Source organism: Parambassis ranga, chromosome 20 (assembly GCF_900634625.1).
Source record: "Parambassis ranga chromosome 20, fParRan2.1, whole genome shotgun sequence".
Lineage (NCBI taxonomy): Eukaryota > Metazoa > Chordata > Actinopteri > Ambassidae > Parambassis > Parambassis ranga.
In genome coordinates, this window is record NC_041040.1 from 3,213,025 (window position 1) to 3,238,577 (window position 25,553).

At 44.1% G+C, this 25,553-nt stretch overlaps 2 protein-coding genes across 8 annotated transcripts in view; both read right to left on the reverse strand.

Moving 5' to 3' along the window:
* Positions 1-25,553, reverse strand: part of LOC114452823 (NLR family CARD domain-containing protein 3-like) — a 1,046,161-nt gene that overhangs the window by 117,351 nt on the left and 903,257 nt on the right. For 2 of the 7 annotated variants that reach the window (XM_028432277.1, XM_028432281.1), the window contains exons 1-11: positions 18,626-18,727; positions 15,023-15,164; positions 11,660-11,873; positions 10,378-10,479; positions 9,096-9,197; positions 7,815-7,916; positions 7,128-7,195; positions 5,223-7,035; positions 4,398-4,571; positions 3,284-3,457; positions 770-946 (exon numbers count right to left, since the gene is read on the reverse strand). The exons of 2 other annotated variants lie outside the window; for them this stretch is intronic. In XM_028432277.1, coding sequence (XP_028288078.1) covers positions 770-946; positions 3,284-3,457; positions 4,398-4,571; positions 5,223-7,035; positions 7,128-7,195; positions 7,815-7,916; positions 9,096-9,197; positions 10,378-10,479; positions 11,660-11,793 — 2,846 coding nt within the window. In that variant the 5' untranslated portion in view covers positions 11,794-11,873; positions 15,023-15,164; positions 18,626-18,727. Of the gene's footprint in view, positions 1-769; positions 947-3,283; positions 3,458-4,397; positions 4,572-5,222; positions 7,036-7,127; positions 7,196-7,814; positions 7,917-9,095; positions 9,198-10,377; positions 10,480-11,659; positions 11,874-15,022; positions 15,165-18,625; positions 18,728-25,553 lie in introns of those variants that run through there. 3 more of the 7 variants (XM_028432279.1, XM_028432282.1, XM_028432278.1) reach the window with 2 other exon arrangements.
* chrnd (cholinergic receptor, nicotinic, delta (muscle)) lies at positions 21,179-24,899 on the reverse strand. The gene is made up of 12 exons (XM_028432366.1): positions 24,748-24,899; positions 23,806-23,951; positions 23,682-23,726; positions 23,499-23,608; positions 23,233-23,388; positions 23,035-23,144; positions 22,743-22,943; positions 22,354-22,465; positions 22,162-22,276; positions 21,891-22,101; positions 21,610-21,728; positions 21,179-21,442 (listed from the first exon to the last, which is right to left on the reverse strand). The coding sequence occupies exons 1-12, from the start codon at positions 24,812-24,814 to the stop codon at positions 21,260-21,262; spliced, it is 1,575 nt and encodes a 524-aa protein (XP_028288167.1). The 5' UTR covers positions 24,815-24,899; the 3' UTR covers positions 21,179-21,259.

Sequence of the window (25,553 nt, forward strand, 5' to 3'; positions counted from 1 at the left end):
GCAGTTGAGGTGAACATGTATGAAGCAGAGATATTTGGGAAAACAGGCAAAGCCATGAAAATACCAACCAGCAGCAACATCGTCCTCCTCCATGTCCAACATGTTTGTTTACCTAAACTGCTGCTGTTCAGCGTCTCCAAAAGTCTCCAAAACCTGTGTGTGTGACAGTGATGTGCGCTGAGAGCCGTGTGAAGAGTTTTACACACATTCCTGCTTCAGAACGTCCTCTGTCTATTCTCACTAACAACTCCACTGATACCTGTGCTCAGCGGTGCAACAATGAAAAGCGTCCCATGTGAAACAATTTACCACCGCGCTGAGTTCCAGACAGTTTAAACCGGTGCTGTCGGTATATGAAAAATTCATATCATAACACACATTCACATAATTCACTGCGGCCGCCATTGGCTCCAACACCCAAAACTGTAACAAAAACGGGCCCTCTACTGTCTTACTGTGAAATCTAACAACACTGCGTTCCCAGTAATTAGGTGGCATGAAATGAAGAAGAACAGTGTAGTCAGCAAAAAACTTGGTCATAAAAAATGAGCCCCTGTTTATGACATTACTTTTGTGTTGATTGGTATTATTATTAATAATATTATAATTATTAATTTTTTATACCCATTCTCCTCGCACAAATGTTGGGGGGGGGGTTGAAGTGTAACTGCTGGTTATATTGTTCATGTTGTATTCTACTATGAGATCTTAAAATAATAAAAATACTTTGAAAAAATAGACATATAACAGTATCAGACAGAGAACTGACCTCAGAGTCTGCAGTCTGCAATCTGGACTCTGCAGAAAACCACACAGCTGCTTCACTCCTGAATCCTGCAGGTTTTTGTTCCAGCTCAGGTCCAGATGTGTCAGATGGGAGGGGTTGGACTTCAGAGCTGAGGCCAGAGAAGCACAGCTGCTCTCTGACAGACTGCAGTTCTCCAATCTGAATAAAGAATAACAGATGAAATGATTGATAATCAATCAGATGAGTTTCAATGATCAGATGAACATTATTGTGTCCAAACAGCCTTTAAGGTTAACTGACTTTAAACAGAGGACATTTTCTACATATTAACAAACACTTGTTTTTATGACAGCAGAGTACATTTAAAACAGGAGCACCAAAAACATGAACAAAAGAACATTTACAGCTTTAAATGTTTTAACCTTTTTTAAAAGTAAACTTAAGACCTACCTTTTTACCCAGGCTTTTACTTCATTATGATACATTCTTAACTATTTAGCTCTAGCTCTATGTTTTTATCATTTTATTATGTGGTTTGAACCCATCAGATTTTAGGAATGCTTTTATTTATGTATTTACTTTTAGCTCATTTTAAGTTGCATGGTTTTATTGTTGCTAGACTATTTGATTTTTATGGATTTCTCTGGTGTGTATCTCCATTTCCTCAGTGTCTCCTCACATTGCAAACCTTACAAGTAATGATGGCGTCTCCTTGGTCCGGATCTTTTTATCCTGTTTTTATTTTGTTTTTAATTGAAGTAGAAGTGTGTATGGGTGCGGGTGTGGGTGTGCTTGGTATACAGTATATTTTTGGTGTGTGTGTCTGGGGGTCTTATTTTATTGTTGTAAAGCACTTTGTGTTACAGTGTACTGTATGAAAGGTGCTATATAAATAAAGTTTAGTTTGATTTATGAATAGAAGCTCTGAGTATTTAAACACACATGTTCTAAGCTGAAGGAATTCTGGACATCAATATTTTACATTTTAAATGAGGCTTTCCACTTGGACTTCCAACCCAATAATAGCCATGTTTGGCGTTCAAAGAAGAGACGCTGCAGTAGAGAGAATGTGATCGCTTTTTCAACCCTTACAGCACGTAGGAGAATACTCATGGAATGGAAATGAGGAAACCCTCCAAAGGCATCTGTGTGGCTTTCAGATACAATGATGTATTTAAAACTGGAGAAGATCAAATATTTCCTTAAAGCAGGGGTTCTCAAAGTTTCGATAGCTGAGGGAAAATTTATGAAGCAACATTGGACTGAGGGCCGCCAAAGAAAAAATGAAAAAAGAAGAAAAAAATACACGTGTAATAATTTTAATGACCCAGTTGCATCTCTACTGTTTACATTTGTTGGTCTGTATCCAGTAATGTGCAATAAACACATATGGGGCTAAACCTGAGAAACATGATGCACAAAAAACTCCCCGGGGATTAGAGCTGGGCGGTATGACCAAAATTCTATATCATAGTATTTTTATCTTTTTTCCTCAATTACGATTAAAGAACGATAATTTTTATTGTTTTAAAAATTATTATAAATAATTGGGGGGGGGGTAGTCAGACTAGATGAAGGAGGCGGAGTGCCGTGACTTCAGCTTGTTAAAGACTCCACGAGGACAGAGAAATCTGTTCGTGTTCCTGAGGTGGCAGAAATAAGAACAAGATCGTTTGGACCGGACTTTTCAAACTTCATGAGAAACGAGTGTGTAGAACTCCTCATACAGCTCCACTGCAGCACACGCAGCGCCACACACACACACACACACACACACACAGGTTTTGATGCTGTTTCACTGCTAATCATCGTCAGAAGCAGCAGTTGAGGTGAACATGTATGAAGCAGAGATATTTGGGAAAACAGGCAAAGCCATGAAAATACCAACCAGCAGCAACATCGTCCTCCTCCATGTCCAACATGTTTGTTTACCTAAACTGCTGCTGTTCAGCGTCTCCAAAAGTCTCCAAAACCTGTTTGTGTGTGTGACAGTGATGTGCGCTGAGAGCCGTGTGAAGAGTTTTACACACATTCCTGCTTCAGAACGTCCTCTGTCTATTCTCACTAACAACTCCACTGATACCTGTGCTCAGCGGTGCAACAATGAAAAGCGTCCCATGTGAAACAATTTACCACCGCGCTGAGTTCCAGACAGTTTAAACCGGTGCTGTCGGTATATGAAAAATTCATATCATAACACACATTCACATAATTCACTGCAGGCCGCCATTGGCTCCAACACCCAAAATGTAACAAAACCGGCCCTCTACTGTCTTACTGTGAAATCTAACAACACTGCGTTCCCAGTAATTAGGTGGCATGAAATGAAGAAGAACAGTGTAGTCAGCAAAAAACGACTGGTTACATGATCCTTGAAGAACAACACATAATCTGAACTGTATGTACACTAACATGTACGACACACTCATTCATATGCAGCATAAGAAGATTCATATTACTGTATTACAATATGGACCAAAGCTTTATGGATGGAAGCTCTGTGAGTTTTACAACAGTATCAGACAGAGAACTGACCTCAGAGTCTGCAGTCTGCAATCTGGACTCTGCAGAAAACCACACAGCTGCTCCATTACTGAATCCTGCACGTCGTTTCCATCTATGGCCAGATAGGTCAGATGGGAGGGGTTGGACTTCAGAGCTGAGGCCAGAGAAGCACAGCTGATCTCTGACAGACTGCAGCTCTCCAATCTGAATAAAGAATAACAGATGAAATGATTGATAATCAATCAGATGTGATCAGTTTCAATGATCAGATCTACATGTGTGTGTCCTCATTAACATGTCAGCAACATTCACACCTGTCCATGTCAACACAGATCAATAACCTGCTGCTGGCCTCAGTCAGTCTGTCATTACAGGATCAATATCAGATCACACATGTTGGAGCACAAACTGTTCATCTTTCCATTCCAACCACTGTTTTCAGCAGAAGGTGTCACAGACAGAATTAATGGAGGCTAGAAGAAGAAGCTGAATGACAGAAACCTCAACAGATGAGAGGAAGAGGAGGCAGAAATGGAGACAATGTCATAACCCTGTGTGTTGTCTTCTGTTTAATCCCTTTTTTTGGTTATTTGCCTACATCATTCTGTCTGGGACAACACTTTATCCTCCTCCTGAACACAAGAGCCTTCAGGAATGTGTGCTCAGTCCGGCTCTTTTTATCCAACAAATACACTTTATTCAAATATCCCACACAACTGCTGCTATACACTATTTTTATACATCTACATGCTATTCTTATTTCCATTCATTGCCATTTACCTGTCGGATTGGAGGTCATCCATTTTTATAGAACCTTTGATTGTACTTATAGATTATTGAACATTTACAAGTGGTCCATCCACAGAAGCAGACTGAGGGTTTTAGTCTGTATCTGGTAACATTGGAGTCAGATTATCAGCAGATTATAATGAACCTGTGAACGCCAGACTGGAGCTGATCTGTCATCAGACCACCAAGGACTGAGGGGACACCTGCTGACATGAAGGACCATGATGCTCCTTCATTTAAACTGTCTGTGCTCCCTGTTCTGTCTGTCAGTCCTGACAAGTGCTCTGTGCAGTCTGAGACAAACTGGACCTCCATCCTTCATAAACCTGATCATAAATAATAACAGATAACTCACTTCAGAGTCTGCAGTCTGCAGTGAGGACTCTGCAGTCCAGAACACAGCTGTTCCACTCCTGAATCCTGCAGCTTGATCCTGCTCAGATCCAGTTCTGTCAGGTGGGAGTGGTTGGACTTCAGAGCTGAGGCCACGACTTCACAGTGAGTCTCTGGGAGTCCACAGTTAGAAAGTCTGTGATGACAGAAACATCAGAAAACATGTTATTATGAAAGAGGACACTTTATATGGACTTCATCTGAAGACAGCTGGACACGTCCTGTTGGACATGTTGCTCTGCACATCAGTGGCTCAGCTCATCTGATCTGACTGTGTTTGACATGAAACAATAATCCTCATCAGACTGTTAATCTGTGCTGTAATCTGCAGCTGAAGGCAGAGAACATGGAGTTCCATTCAGGCCTCCATGCTGTCCACAGTCTGTCAGTGAGATCTGACCCACGTCTGAGTCCACAGAGTCACCATGAGGACGTCTTCATCAGAGACACATTCTGAGTGTTCTTACTGAGCGGCTGCTGCAGCTACAGTTACACACTGATGTCAACAATGATCAGATTCGTATAGAAACACACACAAACAGAAGAACATCTGTCAAATGGAACAATGATTAAAAACAACAAGAAAACTTCTTCATTCATTTAACAGCTTTAAACAGAAACAGCTGAAAAATCCACGTTTCCACAGCTGAAGAACATCTGAGACAAAAACACAGCTGACATGTTCCAATGAACATGTGGACCTCTGAAGAACCACACAGTGTGGATCTGTGAAGACCTGAACCACTAATCTACACTGATTCACAATCATCCTCACATCTGGACTCACCGAGCCTTCCTGCAGTTCCTCACAGCTGGAATCAGTCTCTGTCGTCCCTCCTCTGTTGTGTTATACTTCTCCAGGTCCAGCTCCTCCAGAACCTCCTCTGACATCTGCAGCATGTAGGCCAGAGCTGAACAGTGGATATCAGGGAGTTTCTTCTTTGATCTGGTCCCTGACTGCAGGAACTCTTGGATCTCCTGATGGACTGAGAGGTCCTTCATCTCCATCAGACAGTGGAAGATGTTGATGCTTCTGTCAGGAGAGATTTTATAAGTGTTCATCTTCTTCAGGTTGTTGATGACTGTCTGGATGGTTTCTGGACTGGTCTCTGTCTGACCCAGTAGGCCTCCTAAGAGTCTCTGGTTGGACTGCAGAGAGAGGCCATAAAGGAAGCGAACAAACAGGTCCAGGTGGCCTTTTTTACTTTGGAGGGATTTCTCCATGACTTTCTTCAGGAAGTCATCCAGAGATGAGATTTGGGGATCTTTCTTTTTAGTTTGCTTTGAGTCCTGCATGAACCCTCTCAGTGGCTCAGTGTTCCTGTTGGTGTAACAGTGGAACATGTAGACTGCAGCCAGAAACTCCTGAACGCTCAGATGAACAAAGCAGTAGACTGTTTTCTGGAAGATCACACTCTCTCTTTTGAAGATTTGTGTACAAACTCCTGAGAACACAGAGGCCTCTGTGACATCCAGACCACACAGCTCCAGGTCTTCTTGGTAGAACATGATGTTTCCTTTCTCCAGATGTTCAAAGGCCAGCCTCCCCAGCTTCAGGAGAACTTCCCTGTCAGCCTTCGTCAGCTCCTGAGGACTGGTCTCATGTCCCTCATGGTACTTGTGCTTCTTCCTGATGGTCTGGACCAGCAGGAAGTGTGAGTACATGTCAGTCAGGGTCTTGGGCAGCTCTCCTCTCTGCTCTGTAGTCAACATGTGCTCCAGAACTGTAGCAGTGATCCAGCAGAAGACTGGGACTGCACACATGATGTGGAGGCTCCTGGAGGTCTGGATGTGGGAGAGGATTCTGCTGGACAGCTCTTCATCACTGAACCTCCTCCTGAAGTATTCCTCCTTCTGGGCGTCGGTGAAGCCTCGTACTTCTGTCAGCCTGTCCACACATTCAGGAGGGATCTGATTGGCTGCTGCAGGGCGGGAAGTTATCCAGACCAGAGCCGAGGGAAGCAGGTTCCCCTGGATGAGGTTTGTGAGCAGCACGTGGACCGATGACTTCTGTGTGACATCAGACAGCCGCTGACTGCTGCTGAAGTCCAGAGAAAGTCTGCTTTCATCCAGGCCGTCAAAGATGAACAAAGGTTTACAGACAGCGAGCTGCTCTGCTGTGACCTTCTGTAATGTTGGATGGAAGACATGGAGCAGCGTCAGAAGACTGTGCTGCTCATCTCTGATCAAGTTCAGCTCCCTGAAGGAAAGCAGAACCACCACACTGACATCTTGGTTCTCTGAGCCCTCGGCCCAGTCCAGACTGAACTTCTGCACTGAGAAGGTTTTCCCAACACCAGCGACGCCGTTCGTCAGAACCACTCTGATGGCTGTCTGTTGGTCAGCTGAGGCTTTGAAGATGTCCTGGCACCTGATTGGAGTCTCATGGAGGGTCTCCATCTTGGAAGCTGTCTCCAGCTGCCTGATCTCATGTTGGGTCTGGACCTCTTCGCTCTGTCCCTCTGTGATGTAGAGCTCAGTGTAGACCCTGTTGAGGAGGGTTCCACTTCCTGTTTCATCAGTTCCTTCAGTCACATGTTCACATCTCCTCCTCAGACTGACCTTATGTTCCTCTAAAACCTGCTGCAGACCAACATCTGCTGAAAGACAAGGACCACAATGAGACAACACAACACAACCACAAGTCCAGTTTCAGAAAAGAGTCCCTTAGCAGACACATGTCCAGTCTTACCTTGTCCATGTCTTCGTTTTGATCTTGGCAACTGCTCGTCCTCACAGACGTCACTCCTCTTCCTCTTTCTGTGGAGACATGTCTTCATCGGTAAAATTATTTCTGGTTGTTATAAAAATATCAGAAAGTGTCGAGCAGCTCAGACACTCTCAGAGAAACAGGAAGTCATGAACATGAATGAGCTGCTGTCTTTAACCACTGAGATCTTCCTGCAGGTTTCTGTGAACACACAGTGAAAGTCTCTCTGCTGCAGATGAGACCAGATAAGATTCTAAATGAGGTCTGAATACTTGAGTTCATCAGGATCATCATGTGGACATGAATGAAGACAAACTGCACCAGTAACATCATCACCGTCCATCAGGACCCTTCAGAAACTCTCTTACTTTGGTCTTGATGGATGAATCAATAAAGATTCTTCCAGCATCCAACAGCAGTATTTTCCCCACCTATGCACCTATGTACAGTCTATTCTGTACATGCACAAAATAGACTGTATGCCCTTATGCATGCTGGGCTGTCTGTTCCAATGTTGCTGTGTTTGTGTGTATGTAGTAGTGTGAATGATTGAGTAGAGCTCTTACCGTTAATACAAGAGCTTTAAACAACACACAAGTTTTTTTTCAACAAACCGGACAGAAGTGATTCACATGAGACACATACAGGACTCAGCAGCAGGTCTCTTACTTTGGATCTGATGATCCAGGTTCAGCACTGAAGAGTGGAGGAGGAAGATCTTTGGACCGGTCACTCCTCATGGACTCACAGATGGATCCTGGTCCTCTGTGTCTGCAAACACAAATGTTTCTGTTCACATGGATCAATCAGTGAAGTCTCTCTAAACACATGAAGGACTGATCATCTGATGATCAGATGGTTTAATAACAGTCCTCTTCTTTAAGCCCTGACTCTGAACCTCTATGACAGGCTTCACCAAATGCTGGACCGAATGATGGTTGTGTCTGGATCCGTGACCAATTTGATAAATTCACACGAACAGATCATTTTACAGAGTATTTTTTCTGACTGTCGTGGGGCCAGATGGCAGACACTGTTACTCCTGATGAGCAGAGAGGGAGAGATGGGGAAAACAGAGAAATATATTCATTTATTTTATTTATTTTTTATTCTTACGCCAGTCAAGCAGTTCAAACCGAGTGTGTCTCATATGCTCTGTGGCATTAATGAAAAGTGGCAACTACGAAACAAAGCACAGCACTTTTGAGCAAAGTTATCTCCTGAAGTCCAAGCTGAAGGCACACAACATAACAGAACTGCAAGCCCAGTTTGACAAATGTACGGGACTCATCATGCATACATTAACAGCCCAGCAACGTGCAAATGAATCTTAACTAAAGGTATGGTAGATTTTGGGACATCATAAAAAATACTTTTAGTGATGGGACAGTGCATCAACGCTGTTGCTGACCACAAAATCAGAAATATTAGCAGGTGATTGCAGCTTGATGCAGCTATTCAGAGTGCACCATGTCTGTCTTTGGTCATTGATGAGTCTACACATGTTACTGATAATGCCCAGCTTTTGGTGTATGAGAGGCCTTCAATTGTTCAGACTGGGACCTCTTTAAAAGAGAAACAAGGGTTATTCGGCTCTGTTTGCACTTTTTTAATTGTTTTATTCTGAAGGTTCTGTTTTCTTCAATCTGAATTAAAGGCCTCAAATGTATTTGTCTGGGACTATTTTAATTTATGGTAAACGAGCTCGCTGTGCACCCAGTTAAACATTTCCTGCATTGAAAATTTACAATAAATATTGTTGAACCATATGAAAATGGGGACATGGGGAAGGCTGTAAGACACAAGTTGGACATCGGTTCTGACCTTTACTTGGAGAAATTTGAATAACTGGTCCTCAGTGACTTTTAATTCAATACCCCTGCTCTGTAACATCAGGGACAGAAGAGATTCACATGAGACACATACAGGACTCAGCAGCAGGACTCTTACCTTGGATCTGATGATCCAGGTTCAGCACTGAAGAGTGGAGGAGGAAGATCTTTGGACCGGTCACTCCTCATAGACTCACATATGGATCCTGGTCCTCTGTGTCTGCAAACACAAATGTTTCTGTTCACATGGATCAATCAGTGAAGTCTCTCTAAACACATGAAGGACTGATCATCTGATGATCAGATGGTTTAATAACAGTCCTCTTCTTTAAACTCTGACTCTGAACCTCTATGACAGGCTTCACCAAATGCTGGACCGAATGATGGTTGTGTCTGGATCCGTGACCAATTTGATAAATTCACACGAACAGATCATTTTACAGAGTATTTTTTCTGACTGTCGTGGGGCCAGATGGCAGACACTGTTACTCCTGATGAGCAGAGAGGGAGAGACGGGGAAAACAGAGAAATATATTCATTTATTTTATTTATTTTTTATTCTTACGCCAGTCAAGCAGTTCAAACCGAGTGTGTCTCATATGCTCTGTGGCATTAATGAAAAGTGGCAACTACGAAACAAAGCACAGCACTTTTGAGCAAAGTTATCTCCTGAAGTCCAAGCTGAAGGCACACAACATAACAGAACTGCAAGCCCAGTTTGACAAATGTACGGGACTCATCATGCATACATTAACAGCCCAGCAACGTGCAAATGAATCTTAACTAAAGGTATGGTAGATTTTGGGACATCATAAAAAATACTTTTAGTGATGGGACAGTGCATCAACGCTGTTGCTGACCACAAAATCAGAAATATTAGCAGGTGATTGCAGCTTGATGCAGCTATTCAGAGTGCACCATGTCTGTCTTTGGTCATTGATGAGTCTACAGATGTTACTGATAATGCCCAGCTTTTGGTGTATGAGAGGCCTTCAATTGTTTAGACTGGGACCTCTTTAAAAGAGAAACAAGGGTTATTCGGCTCTGTTTGCACTTTTTTAATTGTTTTATTCTGAAGGTTCTGTTTTCTTTAATCTGAATTAAAGGCCTCAAATGTATTTGTCTGGGACTATTTTAATTTATGGTAAACGAGCTCGCTGTGCACCCAGTTAAACATTTCCTGCATTGAAAATTTACAATAAATATTGTTGAACCATATGAAAATGGGGACATGGGGAAGGCTGTAAGACACAAGTTGGACATCGGTTCTGACCTTTTCCTTGGAGAAATTTGAATAACTGGTCCTCAGTGACTTTTAATTCAATACCCCTGCTCTGTAACATCAGGGACAGAAGAGATTCACATGAGACACATACAGGACTCAGCAGCAGGACTCTTACCTTGGATCTGATGATCCAGGTTCAGCACTGAAGAGTGGAGGAGGAAGATCTTTGGACCGGTCACTCCTCATAGACTCACAGATGGATCCTGGTCCTCTGTGTCTGCAAACACAAATGTTTCTGTTCACATGGATCAATCAGTGAAGTCTCTCTAAACACATGAAGGACTGATCATCTGATGATCAGATGGTTTAATAACAGTCCTCTTCTTTAAACTCTGACTCTGAACCTCTATGACAGGCTTCACCAAATGCTGGACCGAATGATGGTTGTGTCTGGATCCGTGACCAATTTGATAAATTCACACGAACAGATCATTTTACAGAGTATTTTTTCTGACTGTCGTGGGGCCAGATGGCAGACACTGTTACTCCTGATGAGCAGAGAGGGAGAGACGGGGAAAACAGAGAAATATATTCATTTATTTTATTTATTTTTTATTCTTACGCCAGTCAAGCAGTTCAAACCGAGTGTGTCTCATATGCTCTGTGGCATTAATGAAAAGTGGCAACTACGAAACAAAGCACAGCACTTTTGAGCAAAGTTATCTCCTGAAGTCCAAGCTGAAGGCACACAACATAACAGAACTGCAAGCCCAGTTTGACAAATGTACGGGACTCATCATGCATACATTAACAGCCCAGCAACGTGCAAATGAATCTTAACTAAAGGTATGGTAGATTTTGGGACATCATAAAAAATACTTTTAGTGATGGGACAGTGCATCAACGCTGTTGCTGACCACAAAATCAGAAATATTAGCAGGTGATTGCAGCTTGATGCAGCTATTCAGAGTGCACCATGTCTGTCTTTGGTCATTGATGAGTCTACAGATGTTACTGATAATGCCCAGCTTTTGGTGTATGAGAGGCCTTCAATTGTTTAGACTGGGACCTCTTTAAAAGAGAAACAAGGGTTATTCGGCTCTGTTTGCACTTTTTTAATTGTTTTATTCTGAAGGTTCTGTTTTCTTTAATCTGAATTAAAGGCCTCAAATGTATTTGTCTGGGACTATTTTAATTTATGGTAAACGAGCTCGCTGTGCACCCAGTTAAACATTTCCTGCATTGAAAATTTACAATAAATATTGTTGAACCATATGAAAATGGGGACATGGGGAAGGCTGTAAGACACAAGTTGGACATCGGTTCTGACCTTTTACTTGGAGAAATTTGAATAACTGGTCCTCAGTGACTTTTAATTCAATACCCCTGCTCTGTAACATCAGGGACAGAAGAGATTCACATGAGACACATACAGGACTCAGCAGCAGGACTCTTACCTTGGATCTGATGATCCAGGTTCAGCACTGAAGAGTGGAGGAGGAAGATCTTTGGACCAGTCACTCCTCATAGACTCACATATGGATCCTGGTGGTCCTGCTCTGCCCTCCTCTTCCTCCACACAGTCATCCATCTTCAGTCAGTCTCAGACCTGAACCAGGATCACTCAGAGACTGTAACAGTCAACTTTTCTGCACTGAGCTGGTTTCTAACCTGTGAACAACAAACAGAGGAGCTGGGTTCAGCTGCTCCAGGTTTCAACCATCAGAACCATCAGTGTACACACAACCAGTTATGGGCAACCAGTCATTTTAATAACTGTGGGTGAGTGAAGAGAGAGGATGATTAAAAAAAAAGGTGATAAAAGCGGGTCCTTGCACTCCTTGCGGTCTGCGGGAGTAGCAGCCGCCTCCTCCCCTATCTTCTCATGTAATCTCTCCCATGTTACTCCACAGGATGAAGTATGTGGGAGATACAGGCATAAATACGTTAATGTCCTGTGCGTTGGCAAAGGGTCAAATTTGTGGCGGCGTCACAGGCAGAGTGTGTGACCAGGAGACACTGGCAAACTCCGGCAAAAGTAGAGATTTTGGAAAACTCCGCATTTTAACTGACAAAAACGGAGTTTGCGGCAGTCTGTGTGTCAGTTGGTGCGACCTTTTTTTTGTGTAGTACGGCTGCCAGAGCAGCTGTAGTCTAGTGATGGAAGCATTCCGGGTAGTGTTTGCATTTCAGTTGGTGTCAGCACTTTTTAAGTGTTTGCATTTGATACAGATGTTAGGAACATGTTAGGAACAACTTCTGACAGCGGTGAGGCTTCTGATTTCTCCTTTCTCCTTCTGCCTCCACCGCCACCCACAGGCCTAGCGTAGTAATGATGACTCATGACGCATGTTTAAGTGAGTTAAAGGTAGGGTAGGAGATTTTGAAAACTCAGTGAGAGTCAGCCAGATTTCCAAAGTAAACACACCCCCCTTTCTCTCAGAGCTCACCCCGAAGCCACGCCTCCCAACCACATGGACGCGCATTACCTGAAGACGAGCTGCGGTCTGTGACTTCGGCCATTATGCACGTACCTCTCTGGTGCACAGAGCAGGAAGAGAGTGACAACCAGCCAATACTCCTACAGGGTCCACCCGGAGGATTGGCTGATGTTTTTAGTGTTTTATAGCTTCAGATGATTCATATTCTTCGTTTTAATGAGAAACTGCCGAACTAATCGGTTGCTATCGGATTGTAAAGAGAAGTTACACTAAAGGCTGCTCCATACTCCACGAGAACAGAAAACAAAGAACAGAGAACTCGCTCCACGGGTGGTAAGAGTAAAAAAAAGTTAATTTCGGCACGGAGGTACCATACTCTGCGAGACGTGTATGTGCAGAACTCCTCATACGGCCCTCCTATGCAGCACACGTCACACACAAAAGGTTGACAATGCAGTTGTGTTGTAAATTGTGAGCACAGTCGTGGTTAAGCATGGTCCTCTGACACCCGAGGCTCCGACACATGCGCGGTAGCTCATGAAGCAATTGTTTCGAACCACTGTGCCGAGGCTTGCCTCGGTCACGTGACGAGTGACGTTTGAACCACTTCAGTGACGTTTGAAGCAGTTGAGTGCTTCGAGCAGCATACGAGTCATGTGATTGGATCGGGTTGTGAATCGCTTGGTGGGATCGGGTGTGTTCAGTGATATGACTATATATCAATATATAGTAATAGATCAATCAGTTAGATAGTGAAATATATTAGCTACATTGATACATTTATCAGTTTGATTGCTGCAAAGCAATCAAACTCTTGAGATTCTTTAAATATGAGTTAAATATATTACTTAGATGCAAACGATTCACATTTATTTTTAATATTTATATCTAAGAATTTCATAGCATTAAACTCAGTTAATCGCAATTTGTCATTGTGTACATTTTAGTAGAAGAAAAGTTATTGATCACGTTTCTCTTGTGTGTGTGTGTGGAGGACCTCTTGCTGATTCACGTATCATAAGTTTTGAACCCGGAACCGCTCGCACCCAAACCGACAATGATTCCCCTACACCACCATCCAGCCTTGTTCTCCGCCGCAAATGCTTTAATTGTGTTAAACATTTTAATCGGATTCATCATGATGTTTGATTAGCCCTAATTATTATGTATCCACTTCAAATGTAACTTTGTAACAATTGTGTGCAGTGAAACTGAAAGTTTAATGTATTTTATTGTGTCAGCCATGTAGTGTAGTCGAACGAGACTGCACGGCGATTCAAATCCCAAACAATCCATGAACCAATAACACACACTGCAATGCATTTTATTCACCACTAGATGTCCTACTCGAGCACTGTGTCATTTAAGCCTCGAGTAATGAACCTTTTTCTTGAATCAGGTGTCGAAGCTTCAACAAAGCCTCGAAAACCCATCACTAGTCGTGGTTACCTGGCCTAACGAGCTGATAATGTTCAGGGAAGAGGGCGCACAGCTGACAACAGATAGAAGATCACTGCAGCTGACTGTAGCAGACCTCTGGTCTGTGTGAGTTTAACTCTGTGAACGCGTGGATGACTGTCTGCAATAATACATCCCGTCTCCCGGTGTTTAATGTGCGCGAGCCGCTGTAACACCGTGATCAATACTGGGATTAGTTTTTATCGCCACCTTTTGTACAGACTCTCTCGTCTGTGTGTTGTGTTTCTCCTTCCAGGAGCTGTTTGCAGCTGCTCATCTAAAGTGTCCATCGTCACTGTGCTTCCTCCTTCTGTGTGTTCTGCACCTGAAGAAGCTCTTACCTTCTCCACATTCATCACGCCCGCAATAAATTCCGACCAATTACAGCATGGTTGACACACAGCCTTGAGAGAAGTTCTGCCCGGGCCATGTGTCTGACAGCGCTGCACAACGGGCGGTCCGAGATTAAAAAAAAAAAAAATGACGTCATTTTGTGGGAGTAACGTCGCAGGGGGGAGGGAGTTCTCTGTTCTCGCGGAGTATGGATCCAGCTTAATTTAACAAAAAGTGCATCAGAATGAAATCTCCTACCCGACCTTTAATGTGAACAGACACTTTTTTAAATCTATGCTGTGAACGATGTTATTTTAGAAAACGAAGCAAACGTCGTGTTTCTAAACACCTGCTGTGTTTAAACAGCCTGAACCCGTCTGAAGGGTCGTAAGGCTTCGAGGCCTGGACTCACACAGGAGGCCTGGACTCACACAGGAGGCCTGGACTCACACATGAGGCCTGAACTGCGCACTTCCTGACACACACAGACACACACACAACACGAGCAGTCTGCTGTCCACGCTCACGCTGACAAACAACAACAACAACAACAACAACAGCTCTAAGAAACATGAAGTTTAAACTCACCCAGTTTCCACCTTCAGCTCTCTGTCCGCTGCTCTTCACTCAAAATGGAGACTGAACAAAGTCACTTTCAGTTTTGAGTCAGTTAGACTGAGTGTGTAGTTCCAGGAAGAAGGAGCCCCGCCCACTGTACAGCACTCACAGGCTGAGTGTGGAGAGAGAGAGAGAGAGAGAGAGAGACAGAGAGAGAGAGAGAGAGGGAGAGAGACAGAGAGAGAGAGAGAGAGAGAGAGAGAGAGAGGGAGACAGAGAGAGAGAGGGAGAGAGAGAGAGAGACAGAGAGAGAGAGAGAGAGAGAGAGACAGAGAGAGAGAGAGAGAGAGACAGAGAGAGAGAGAGAGAGAGAGACAGAGAGAGAGAGAGAGAGGGAGAGAGAGAGAGAGAGAGAGAGAGAAAACAAACATGACAGGTTGCAAAATGGATAATATGATAAATGGTATAAAAATAAATTCCCCATTGTCTATATTTTTTAATTAAACTAACATATGTATGTAAACTAGAGCACTACAGTTGGACTAGATCAAACATATGTCCTTGTTATTCAGACTAAACGAAAATATTTCCCTGTACTACAATAGGACTGCATTTTATACATAAATATAATTCTTTGTTACAGTGATAGAGCTTTCAGATTTTAATAAGCAGCATAAAGGTTGAGATGTGTAACACTTTGGACAACTAGTGATTTTTAAACCTGTGTGATGGTCCAGGCTGTGGGCCAGTGAAGAGAGGCTGAATGGATGAAAAATAATCACTCCCACTTTTTACCCTGTATTTAACTCATAACCCAGCTGAGAGTGAGCAGTATTCTTACTTTAGTTTAACGTTAATCAGCCTGTCACTGATGGACGGACTTATTTATGGACTTAACTTGTTCACTGACCCACGAGCCAGAGCAGCATCATGGATGGACGTTACGAAAACACAGTCCAGCATCAAACTCTCAGTCCAGCATCAGACTCTCAGTCCAGCATCAGACTCTCAGTCCAGCATCAGACTCTCAGTCCAGCATCAGACTACAGTCCTCTGTCTCTCTGCCTGCAGCTCTGCTGTCTGTCCGGTTTGGCCCCAAAACTTCCGTGTTGTTAAAAGATCTTAACAGTAAGAGCTCTCACTCCTTCGATCATTCACGCTGCTATACACAAACACGCAGTGAAGCAGACGCACGCTATCAGGACAGAGTGAGACCTCCCTCCTTCTCTCCCTGTCTGTTCTGTTTGGAGACCCAGAGGTGAGCTGTCCCCCGCCCCCTCCCCTCCTCTCACAGCTTTTCAGCATCAGGGACGCCTGCAGACTGCAGGGGGCGCTAATTTGCCAATTCTCCACACAGTGATCTGTAATATAGAAAACCACCGGCAGATATTTCTTCCAACTGCTCGTGCCGCCCCCTGTGTGATGCTGCCCCGGGAGACCGCCTGCTCACACTCCTCCTCCTCCTTCCTCCACCCGCTGCCCGGGCTCTTAGCGGGTTTAAGCGGGTTAATGTGAACAGACACTTTTCAATCTATGCTGTGAACGATGTTATTTTAGAAAACGAAGCAAACGTCGTGTTTCTAAACACCTGCTGTGTGTAAACGGCCTGAACCCGTCTGAAGGGTCCTGAGGCTTCGAGGCCTGGACTCTAGTGATGTGTTGCTCGTGAACGATTCGTTCGATATGAACGAATCTTTTATATGAATCGGGGTAACGAGTCCCCTCAGTGAGTGATTCGTTCTTTCGCTACATGGCAGGCAGCCGCATAAAGCTCAGTTGGCAGGACAGGAAACAGATATGATTCGTTCCTGAGTCGCGGTAGCCCCCGGATCTTCGTTCTGTTGTCACGTGACGGCCAAGCCACTCAGGCTGTGTGCCAATTGGCCAGCAGCAAATGATCAGCAAAGGAACTTGCGACTCGTTCACAGATCGTTCATACGAATCGTTCATACGAATCGTTCCGGATTGCTCATTTGTCACGCGAGAGCTGAAGCTCAGCTGCGGGGCTGTGGACTCAGAAACAAACAAGGAAATGAATGTCTGATATCTGACGCTCCTCAATTTGTCATGTGACACCAGGCAAACGCTATGTATTCATGAAATTATAATTAATGGTCTTTGCTTGTTGTTGATGTGTAGTGTTATTGTGTATATAATGTAAAGTGTGTTTGTAAATAAATGCTTTCTAAAATGACATCATGTTTTGTGTTATACTCTGCCATTAAATAATAAATATAATAGTACATTATCCAGTCATGAAATCATATGTAACCATTTTATTAAATTGAATCATATTAATTTAATCATGTTAAACTTTAATAGTTCATGTACTTCATCCACTCTGCTGCACATATCTGTGTTCATTTAATGAGAAATATTATTATTATAATACGTTTACCTGTCCTAAACTAATCTGTGCATAACCCTGCTCTGCTGATGCGGTATCCCCTTCAGTCTGTCTGACAGACACATAACTGTTTAGCATTGAATGAGAAAAAGAGGTGGAAGTGTGCATCTTCGTTTAAAGACCACTTTGTCACTCTGTCTGTCAGCGTTTACACTTTGACAGCGCAACACGGAGTTCACTGGAGTTCTGTCACGGCACATGCCGGTGTTGGTTCAGCAGTGCGAATCTGATTAACGTCGCGAGTTGCCGTTGTTATTGATACATTGTTTTCCACTGCCTGAGTTAATTGTTGATGTCTGGCATGAAAGGGTGTGAAAAGTTGCAATTGTTTGACTCTCATGAGAACGCTTTTCACCTTGTTACATTTTAATGTCGATTAAGAGTGGGCTATTAGGAGTGACGTGATCCTGTGCCACAAATTGAGCGCTACTGTCATCCATAGGGGGCTGTGACCCAACCGCCACCCATCCCCCAACATTTACATTAGGTGTCAGCCTGACACTGTCAGGGTTAAATCAGAACACAAACAACGAAGGTCTGAGCAGGTCTCCTCCTCGTTCTCGTTCATCGTTCATTTGTCACGTGATAGGCTGCTCAGGCTGCACGGATCAGAGCTGTAGATTCGTTCTCCTCCTCGTTCTCGTTCATCGTTCATTTGTCACGTGACAAGCTCCACAGGCTGCACAGATTCGTTCTCGTTCACAGCTCATGTGTGTGTGAAGCAGTACACTCTCGTTCATTTGTCACGTGACAGCTACCTAGTCACTGTGGCACTGTTAAACAACACTGGCAGGGAGGATGCAGGACAGAAGTCACTGTACCGTGGTGTGTATTTGCCCTCTTATGTTTTCACATGCTTTGAATTGCTTGTGGTAGTTATACTTATTATACTTTGTCCCATATCAATGCGCGGCACTATACTACAGAGGGACACGGCGAAACCGGCTGTAAAAATGAACGAAATGACTCACAATAAGATTCGTTCACGTGAGGGTTCGAGAGTAACTGATTTGAGTCAGTAAAAAGAGTCGAACCTCCCAACACTACTGGACTCACACAGGAGGCCTGGACTCACACAGGAGGCCTGAACTGCGCACTTCCTGACACACACAGACACACACAACCAGACACACAGACACACAGCCAACACGAGCAGTCTGCTGTCCACGCTCACGCTGACAAACAACAACAACAACAGCTCTAAGAAACATGAAGTTTAAACTCACCCAGCTTCCGCCTTCAGCTCTCTGTCCGCTGCTCTTCACTCAAATGGAGACTGAACAAAGTCACTTTCAGTTTCAATTCTTCCTCCATGTTGTGTAGTTCCAGGAAGAAGGAGCTCCGCCCACTGTACAGCGCTCACAGGCTGAGTGTGGACATATTACAGAAGTTTGGAAGGATCGTTTTAAATAAATCAGTTAACTCTTAGGACCCAGCTCGGGTAGGGAAGGGGGAGTAACACCAACCAGCCTCAGCGTAGCGCTAGACACACATACACACACACACACACACACACACAACTTTACGAGCAACTTTACGATTATTCACAGTCATCATAATATGAGGGGGAGGACAGTGCCGGTTTTATTTAAATTAATCAAATGACTTTTATTTTTTGCATAAAATAAAAACTGTAATATTTCCTAAAAACCAGCCAAATGCTGTCAAAAGCAGCCCAAAATTTACGAACCCGCACTAGGGGTGGGCGAATCGATCTAAATATCGATAGTATCGATACCAACGTTAGGATCAGTAATTACTCGATACTGGCGTGATTAGATCGATATTTCTGTGGAAGTTTCTCTTCTATATCTTCAGCAACTTTACTCGCGGTGCAGACAGCGCTCCTCTCTCACTCTGCTCAGTGCGCAGGCACACTCCACCCCTCCCCCTCCTTCTCCACTCGGCCGGAGCAGACGGAGCTCCTGATTGGCTGTAAAGTGCAGCTAGCGTGCTGGAGACAGCAGAGAGGAAGAGGAGCGCTGTTTGGAGTTATTTCACAGCGACAGACGAGAAGAAGAAACTGCTACTTGTGAGGTGTGACGGAAAGCGACCTGCCGCTGTGGAAACACAACTCATTTACACAAACATAAAGCAGCAGAGCCCAAAGACCTCGAGCTGCAGAGTAAACAGAGGGAGGAGGAAGAGGCAGATCCCCAAACATGAACCAGAGACAGTGGTCACTGACAAAGGCTTTACTGCAAAACACTCATAAATATCCAGGTAGATGATTTAAAAAAGTGAAGGTTTAGATTCAGTAATCTGCAGCATGAATTAATATTGTCTTTCTGAGTGCAGTAATAAGACCTGCAGTTTTAGCAGAATGACTGAACAGTCATCATATCACCACAGTTTATATAATGATATGTATTTCAGTATGATTAATATGATTATGCTTTGGTGATAACTGTTGACGGATCTTTATTCTTCATATTTAGGCTCCATGCAGATAGGTGTTAAACTTTTATAAAAGTATCTTAGTCATGCTGTTTCACCTACATGATTCACAAAGAGCCATGGCTGTCACAAGGAGCATTGCTGACATGATTGTGAAGTTAAAATTTCAAACAGTTCTGCACTTTTGTTTGCAGCTTGATTTACTTAACAAATGTTTCTTGTGTATTATTATTCTGCTAATCACGATAATCTATTTAAAGGCAAAAAAGAAGGCAAAAAAATGATTATTTATGATCATGAAATTTCAAAGTAAAAGTATCGGTATCGGTATTGGTATCGGCGATACTGACCCTGTATTTACTTGGTATCGGATCGATACTGAAATCTTCAGTATCGCCCACCCCTAACCCGCACAGGGTTATTTTTTCCAGCCCAATGTGTTTAAATGAAGCGGAGACCCGCCCAATCTGGCGACAGTCGGGCGGACAGCGTACAACAACACAGCCGCCTCGAAGGAGCGTCGTCTTCAGAAGCTCCCGGTCCTCCCGCTGATTGGTCCAGTAATCCTCTTGCCCAGCCAGTCAGCGGGCGCCGGGGTCGCTCTGTCGTCATCACGTCGACGTAAGGGAGCAGGTCCACACAAAACAGAGGGGTGACAACAACCAAACCGAACCCTCAAAACAACTAAAACAAAAACCTAAAGGGCCTGTTCCGTAACACAACAGGTGCATGTTGTTTCATCTTTGTAGGAAACAAAGAAGAAAACACAATGTGAACAATCTGAGTCTGTTTCAGAGCTCTGCTGGTAAAATGAAGACGTCTGGACACTGAACAAAAACAGTCTGAATGCAGAGATGTACAATAATGACTGAGGCTCATTCTAGAAACACAGCTGGCAGCGTGACACCACCTCCATGCAGAGGCTGACCTCACATCAGTCCAGCAGTGCAGTAAAGTTAAAGTATGCACTATTATTTTTACTTAAGTAAAGTACAAATACATAAAACTTTACTTAAGAACAGTAAAGAAGTACAAATACTTAGTTACATTCCACCACGATGGTGATGATTGTCTTGTTGACGTTGAAGCAGCAGATGGCGCTGCAACACACAGTTTTGACTTTTTAGCACATGTTTTTTCATGTACATCACACACTGAGCATGTATGTGTTTAAACTACAATTCATTAATCAATAAAGTGAAGAATATTTAAACTAGAGGCCATTTTGCTGATTGTTTCACAGGGAGGACTCACAATAAGGAACAAATACTGAATTAATAAATAAAAGAAAAACATCTGAGACAAAAAATAAAAATCAAAGATATGTGAGTTTAAATGTTTATTTCTACAACACAAATGTTAAATTAACATGATAAGTTCACTGCAGCCACTAGATACAAGTCTGGAAAATGAAAATAAAGCTCACCACAAAGTGTGTGTGTGTGTGTGTGTGTGTGTGTGTGTTACAGCAGGCGTGGGTTGTCCTCTTGGTAGTCATACGGGTCTCCTTTAAAGGGGAGATGAGGAGGGTGGTTGCAGATTCCCATCAGGAAGATGATGATGGTACCGAGGATCATCACCGGGGTAACCAGGAAGAGGCAGAGGCGGTCCACCGTGCGGGCGATGCCGCTCCAGTTATCCTTCTCCTGTGAAGACGGGCAGCAGGGAGAAGGTCAGGTCACGGCTGCTGACAAGACTCAACAGCTTAGGATCATTTTCTAGGACGTAAACAGCACTGAAAGGCTGAACTCAGATCTGCATACAAGTCAACATTCTTCAGAGGAACCAGCCTCCTGTTGTCGCCCTGTCTCACCTCGTTGTAGTCGTTCTTGTTGTGCATGTGCTTGATGATGTAATTCGCTCCGTCCACCGCCGGCTTGATCTCTGCGTACAGCTGATCTGTCACTCCACCGTCTTCCTGAGGCTTCACCACTGCACACAGACACACACTTTTAGTATAACATGATTGAATTCAGTGAGTTCTGTATTTAGGGCCTTCAAGAGAACTCTACAAGTCCAGATGCTCCAGCCTTCATGAAGCTGACCTGGATGTCTGAGAGCCTTCATGGATATAACTGATGTTCCTGGTCGTACCTGCGGCGTGCGTGGTCCGCGTCATCAGTCCGTGCCTCTCCGACTGCTTCTCAAACATCAGCTCGCTGCGGGACTTGACGCTGTAGTACTCCTCTGCCGTGGCGATGTAACCCACAGAGCTGGATCGCCGTGGCAACGCTCCATCCCAGTAAGGCTCCGCCTCTGCAGGACGGGACATACGCAGGATCCGCGGCAACCGCTCAAGGAAAAACTGCACAGAGACACTCGTTTAGAACGTGGTCTGGGACTTTCATGTGTGTGTGTGTGTTACCTTTTTGGTCCACTCTGACATGACGTGTGTGCTCGGCGTCCTGAAGTGCAGGTTGAGGACGACCACGCAGTTCAACACCACCACTGTAACCAGCACCATGATGAACATCAAATACCTGAGAAACAAAACAACAACCATGAAGCTGCGACTCAAACCGGCTCCACAAACTGAACAAGGGGCAGCTTCGCTCACTTCACAATAAGAGGAACCGACATGGACGTTTCCGGAAGCCTTTGAGAGATCAGCAGCAGGAAGACGGACTGAGCCAGCAGCACCGAGATGGACAAAGTCATCTTCTCACCGCCTGCACACAGACCAGACTGTGGACCTGCTCGCTGATCGAGGATTTAAACACTGATGCAATAGTGATTAGATTTGAGAATTTACTTTTTTTTCTTTATATTTTGAATAAATTCATAAATAAAAATAGTTACTGTGTTATTGTTGCCACTTTTTGCAGCATTAACCTTTGATCGTCATTATATGAGGTTATAAAATAACATGTTCATTAGTTTCATATGTTTTCATTGCAACCATAGCTCAACAGAAACAGCAGCAGTGAAGGAGGAACGTGCACTGACTGTCGGCGGGCAGGTAGTAGACGAGCGAGGCCAGGAAGGAGATGAGCACACAGGGGATGATGATGTTCACGATGTAGAAGAGAGGCTTGCGCTTGATGACGAGGTAGAAGGTGATGTCCTGGTGCTTGTTGCTCTCCATAGGAATGTGTTTGTAGGTGTTCTTCTTGGCCGGCCGGTGGATGATCTCCCACTCGCCGTTCTCTGCCGACGGCAGCGAGAAACAAAGTCAGAGGTCACTGCTGGAGAGGAGGGGGAGCTCCACAGGTCACGTTTGTATGATGATGATGATTACCTGTGAAGCTAGCAGGGTCGATAATGATCCACTCCACCAACCACTTGCTAGATTCATCCGCCTCTTCTTTCAGAAGCATCCGGATCTCTTTGGCATTGTAGGTCAGGGAGCTGCAGGAGAACCGGACAGGATGAGCTGCTGTGGTACAGATACTCTTAAAGGATGTTAACATGTAAACATCAGTGATTTCTGGCCTACGTGAATTTGAGCGTGCAGTTCTGCCAGTCGAAGGGGAAGAAGTTGACATTGATGGAGCAGGAAGAGCGGAAGATGGCGGGAGGTAACCAGTAGCAGAGACCATCAGGATCCACCAGCACGTTGCTGTAGTAGGCCACCTGGAACTGGGCGTCATTGCTGAAGAGGAGGACAGAAAGATGGAGGTCTTAAAATCACAAGAAGGCTCTTTGCCTTCCAGCAGTGGAGCCTGTTTGTTCCAGATGTGACAAAAAATGAAAAACTCTCACTTGTTTTCTAGCACAATCTCTGGCAGCCACACCATGCTGGACGGCAGGCGAAGCATCTCGATGCCATCAAACTCTGTGACATTCCAGGACAGTCTGTAGTCCGTCCACGTCTGTCAGAACACAGAACACACTCAGAAACACAGAGCATTCAAATGAGCGGGAAACAAATGAACTTGTACGTACGTGGTCGATCCACACGTTGGTCAGCAGCGTCTCATCCACTTCTTTCTGCAGAAGAAGGACAAAGACACACGTCACGCTTCAGCTCAGACCGAGAGGGAAATAAAACACAGACACCGCTCCGCACCAGAGAGATGAGGTTGGAGAGCGTGAGGGCGAGGTAAACGTCCACGGCGTCCTGCTGCCGCTCAACAGGCCGCAGCTCTTTGTTGTATCCTTTCTCCTTGAACAGGTAGTTGATCAGACGCTCCTCCTCGTTCCTGCCCCAGCACCCTGACACACACACAGAATGCACAGCTCCATCAAAGCTCCGCAGGCCTGAGGACTACCCAACATTAAACATGTCAGGGTTCCTCTTTAATTTATAGATCAGGGACAAGCACATCCTCTCAGGAGACAGTTCAGGAGCAGTCTGATCTGATCCAGGTCTCAGATCCAGATCGGCTGAAGAGGATCCTGTGTAAACTTCACAACAGTCACTAAATGTTTCCAAGGTCGAGCATGAACCTTCCATCTGAACCTGTCCGGCTAACACTCACAGTCATATAAATAAACTGTAAATAAAGCACACACACACACACACACACACACAGGAAAACACTGAGTGTGTGTGAATGCCCTCAGGCCTCTCGTGTTTCAGTGTATCACAGCTGCTGTGACGGGCGGACATTTCCCGTCTACACACCGACAGCATGCAGCCATGTTGGCTGTTGGTCACTGAAGCTCCTCACTGCTACAGTCACTGGTGACATTTTACAGCTGCCACCAGCTTTTCTTTTAAACCTGAAGTTGCACCTATTCCGTCTTTGATCAGGCTGTTCTCTGAGATGTGTTATTCTGTCTATACAACAGTGGAAAGTCCACGTTCACACATTCAGACCACCACTCTAAAAAACATGATGGAAAGAAACTGACTGGTTTATAATCAATCAGAAGTGAGTTCAGGCATAGACTAAAGACTAAAGACGTCACAGAACTCACAGAGGAGCTGTTATTACTGAAGAGTTTAAGCGTCTAATTTGTGCATTTGGTTCAGCATACAAATAAAAACCAGAAAATAAAAACTCACCAGATGAGAGCAGAGTGAGCAGGGACACAGTGAGCAGTGCTGCACGCTGAAGCTCCATGGCTGACATGAGTCCGGACTCCTTTCACCCCCGACTTTCTGCCAGAACTCTGAGCGACAGGCAGCAGCTGCAGACACACACCGAGGAGAAAATAGACAGGCGGCGGCTGCAGTCACCTCCAGTCTGTACGGGAAACAGAGGGTCACACAGACTCACAACATCACAACGAGTCATTCTTTCAGATTACAATCTGTTTTAATCCCATGAAAAATGTTCTTTTTTATATAAAGTGTGTCTGTAAGTGATCACTTTCCAGATTATTTGATGACTTTGGGGTAAAAAAAAAAACATTTAAAAAAAAAATATTTGAAGAATTTGTCTTTATCGCTCATTTGGAAGGTGTTTTTTAAGAGTTTTAAAAGAAAAACAATGAACCACCATGATTAAATTCCTCAACACATATTTTAAGCCTTTATTTTGAAATTCCTTTATTGCAGCTATACTGTATGTAAATTAATGGAAATATCTTTTACTCTAAAAATGATTTTTGATCAGTAATAATCCCAAAGCCACCTCTGGCACACTGTAACACACTTTAAAATAAAACACTTTGATCATAAAGTGACAGAAATGTGGGTGAGGAGCTGCTGTGATGGTCCTCCTCCTGTTTCTGAGCTCCATCACATGTCTGCCGTCTCTGAGCTCAGAGAGACAATCACAGCTCAAGACAGGACTTCATATCATGTCACTGATGGAAAATTGTGCAGAGGGGTCTGAAATCTTTCTGGATTCTCTGAATGAAGCATCA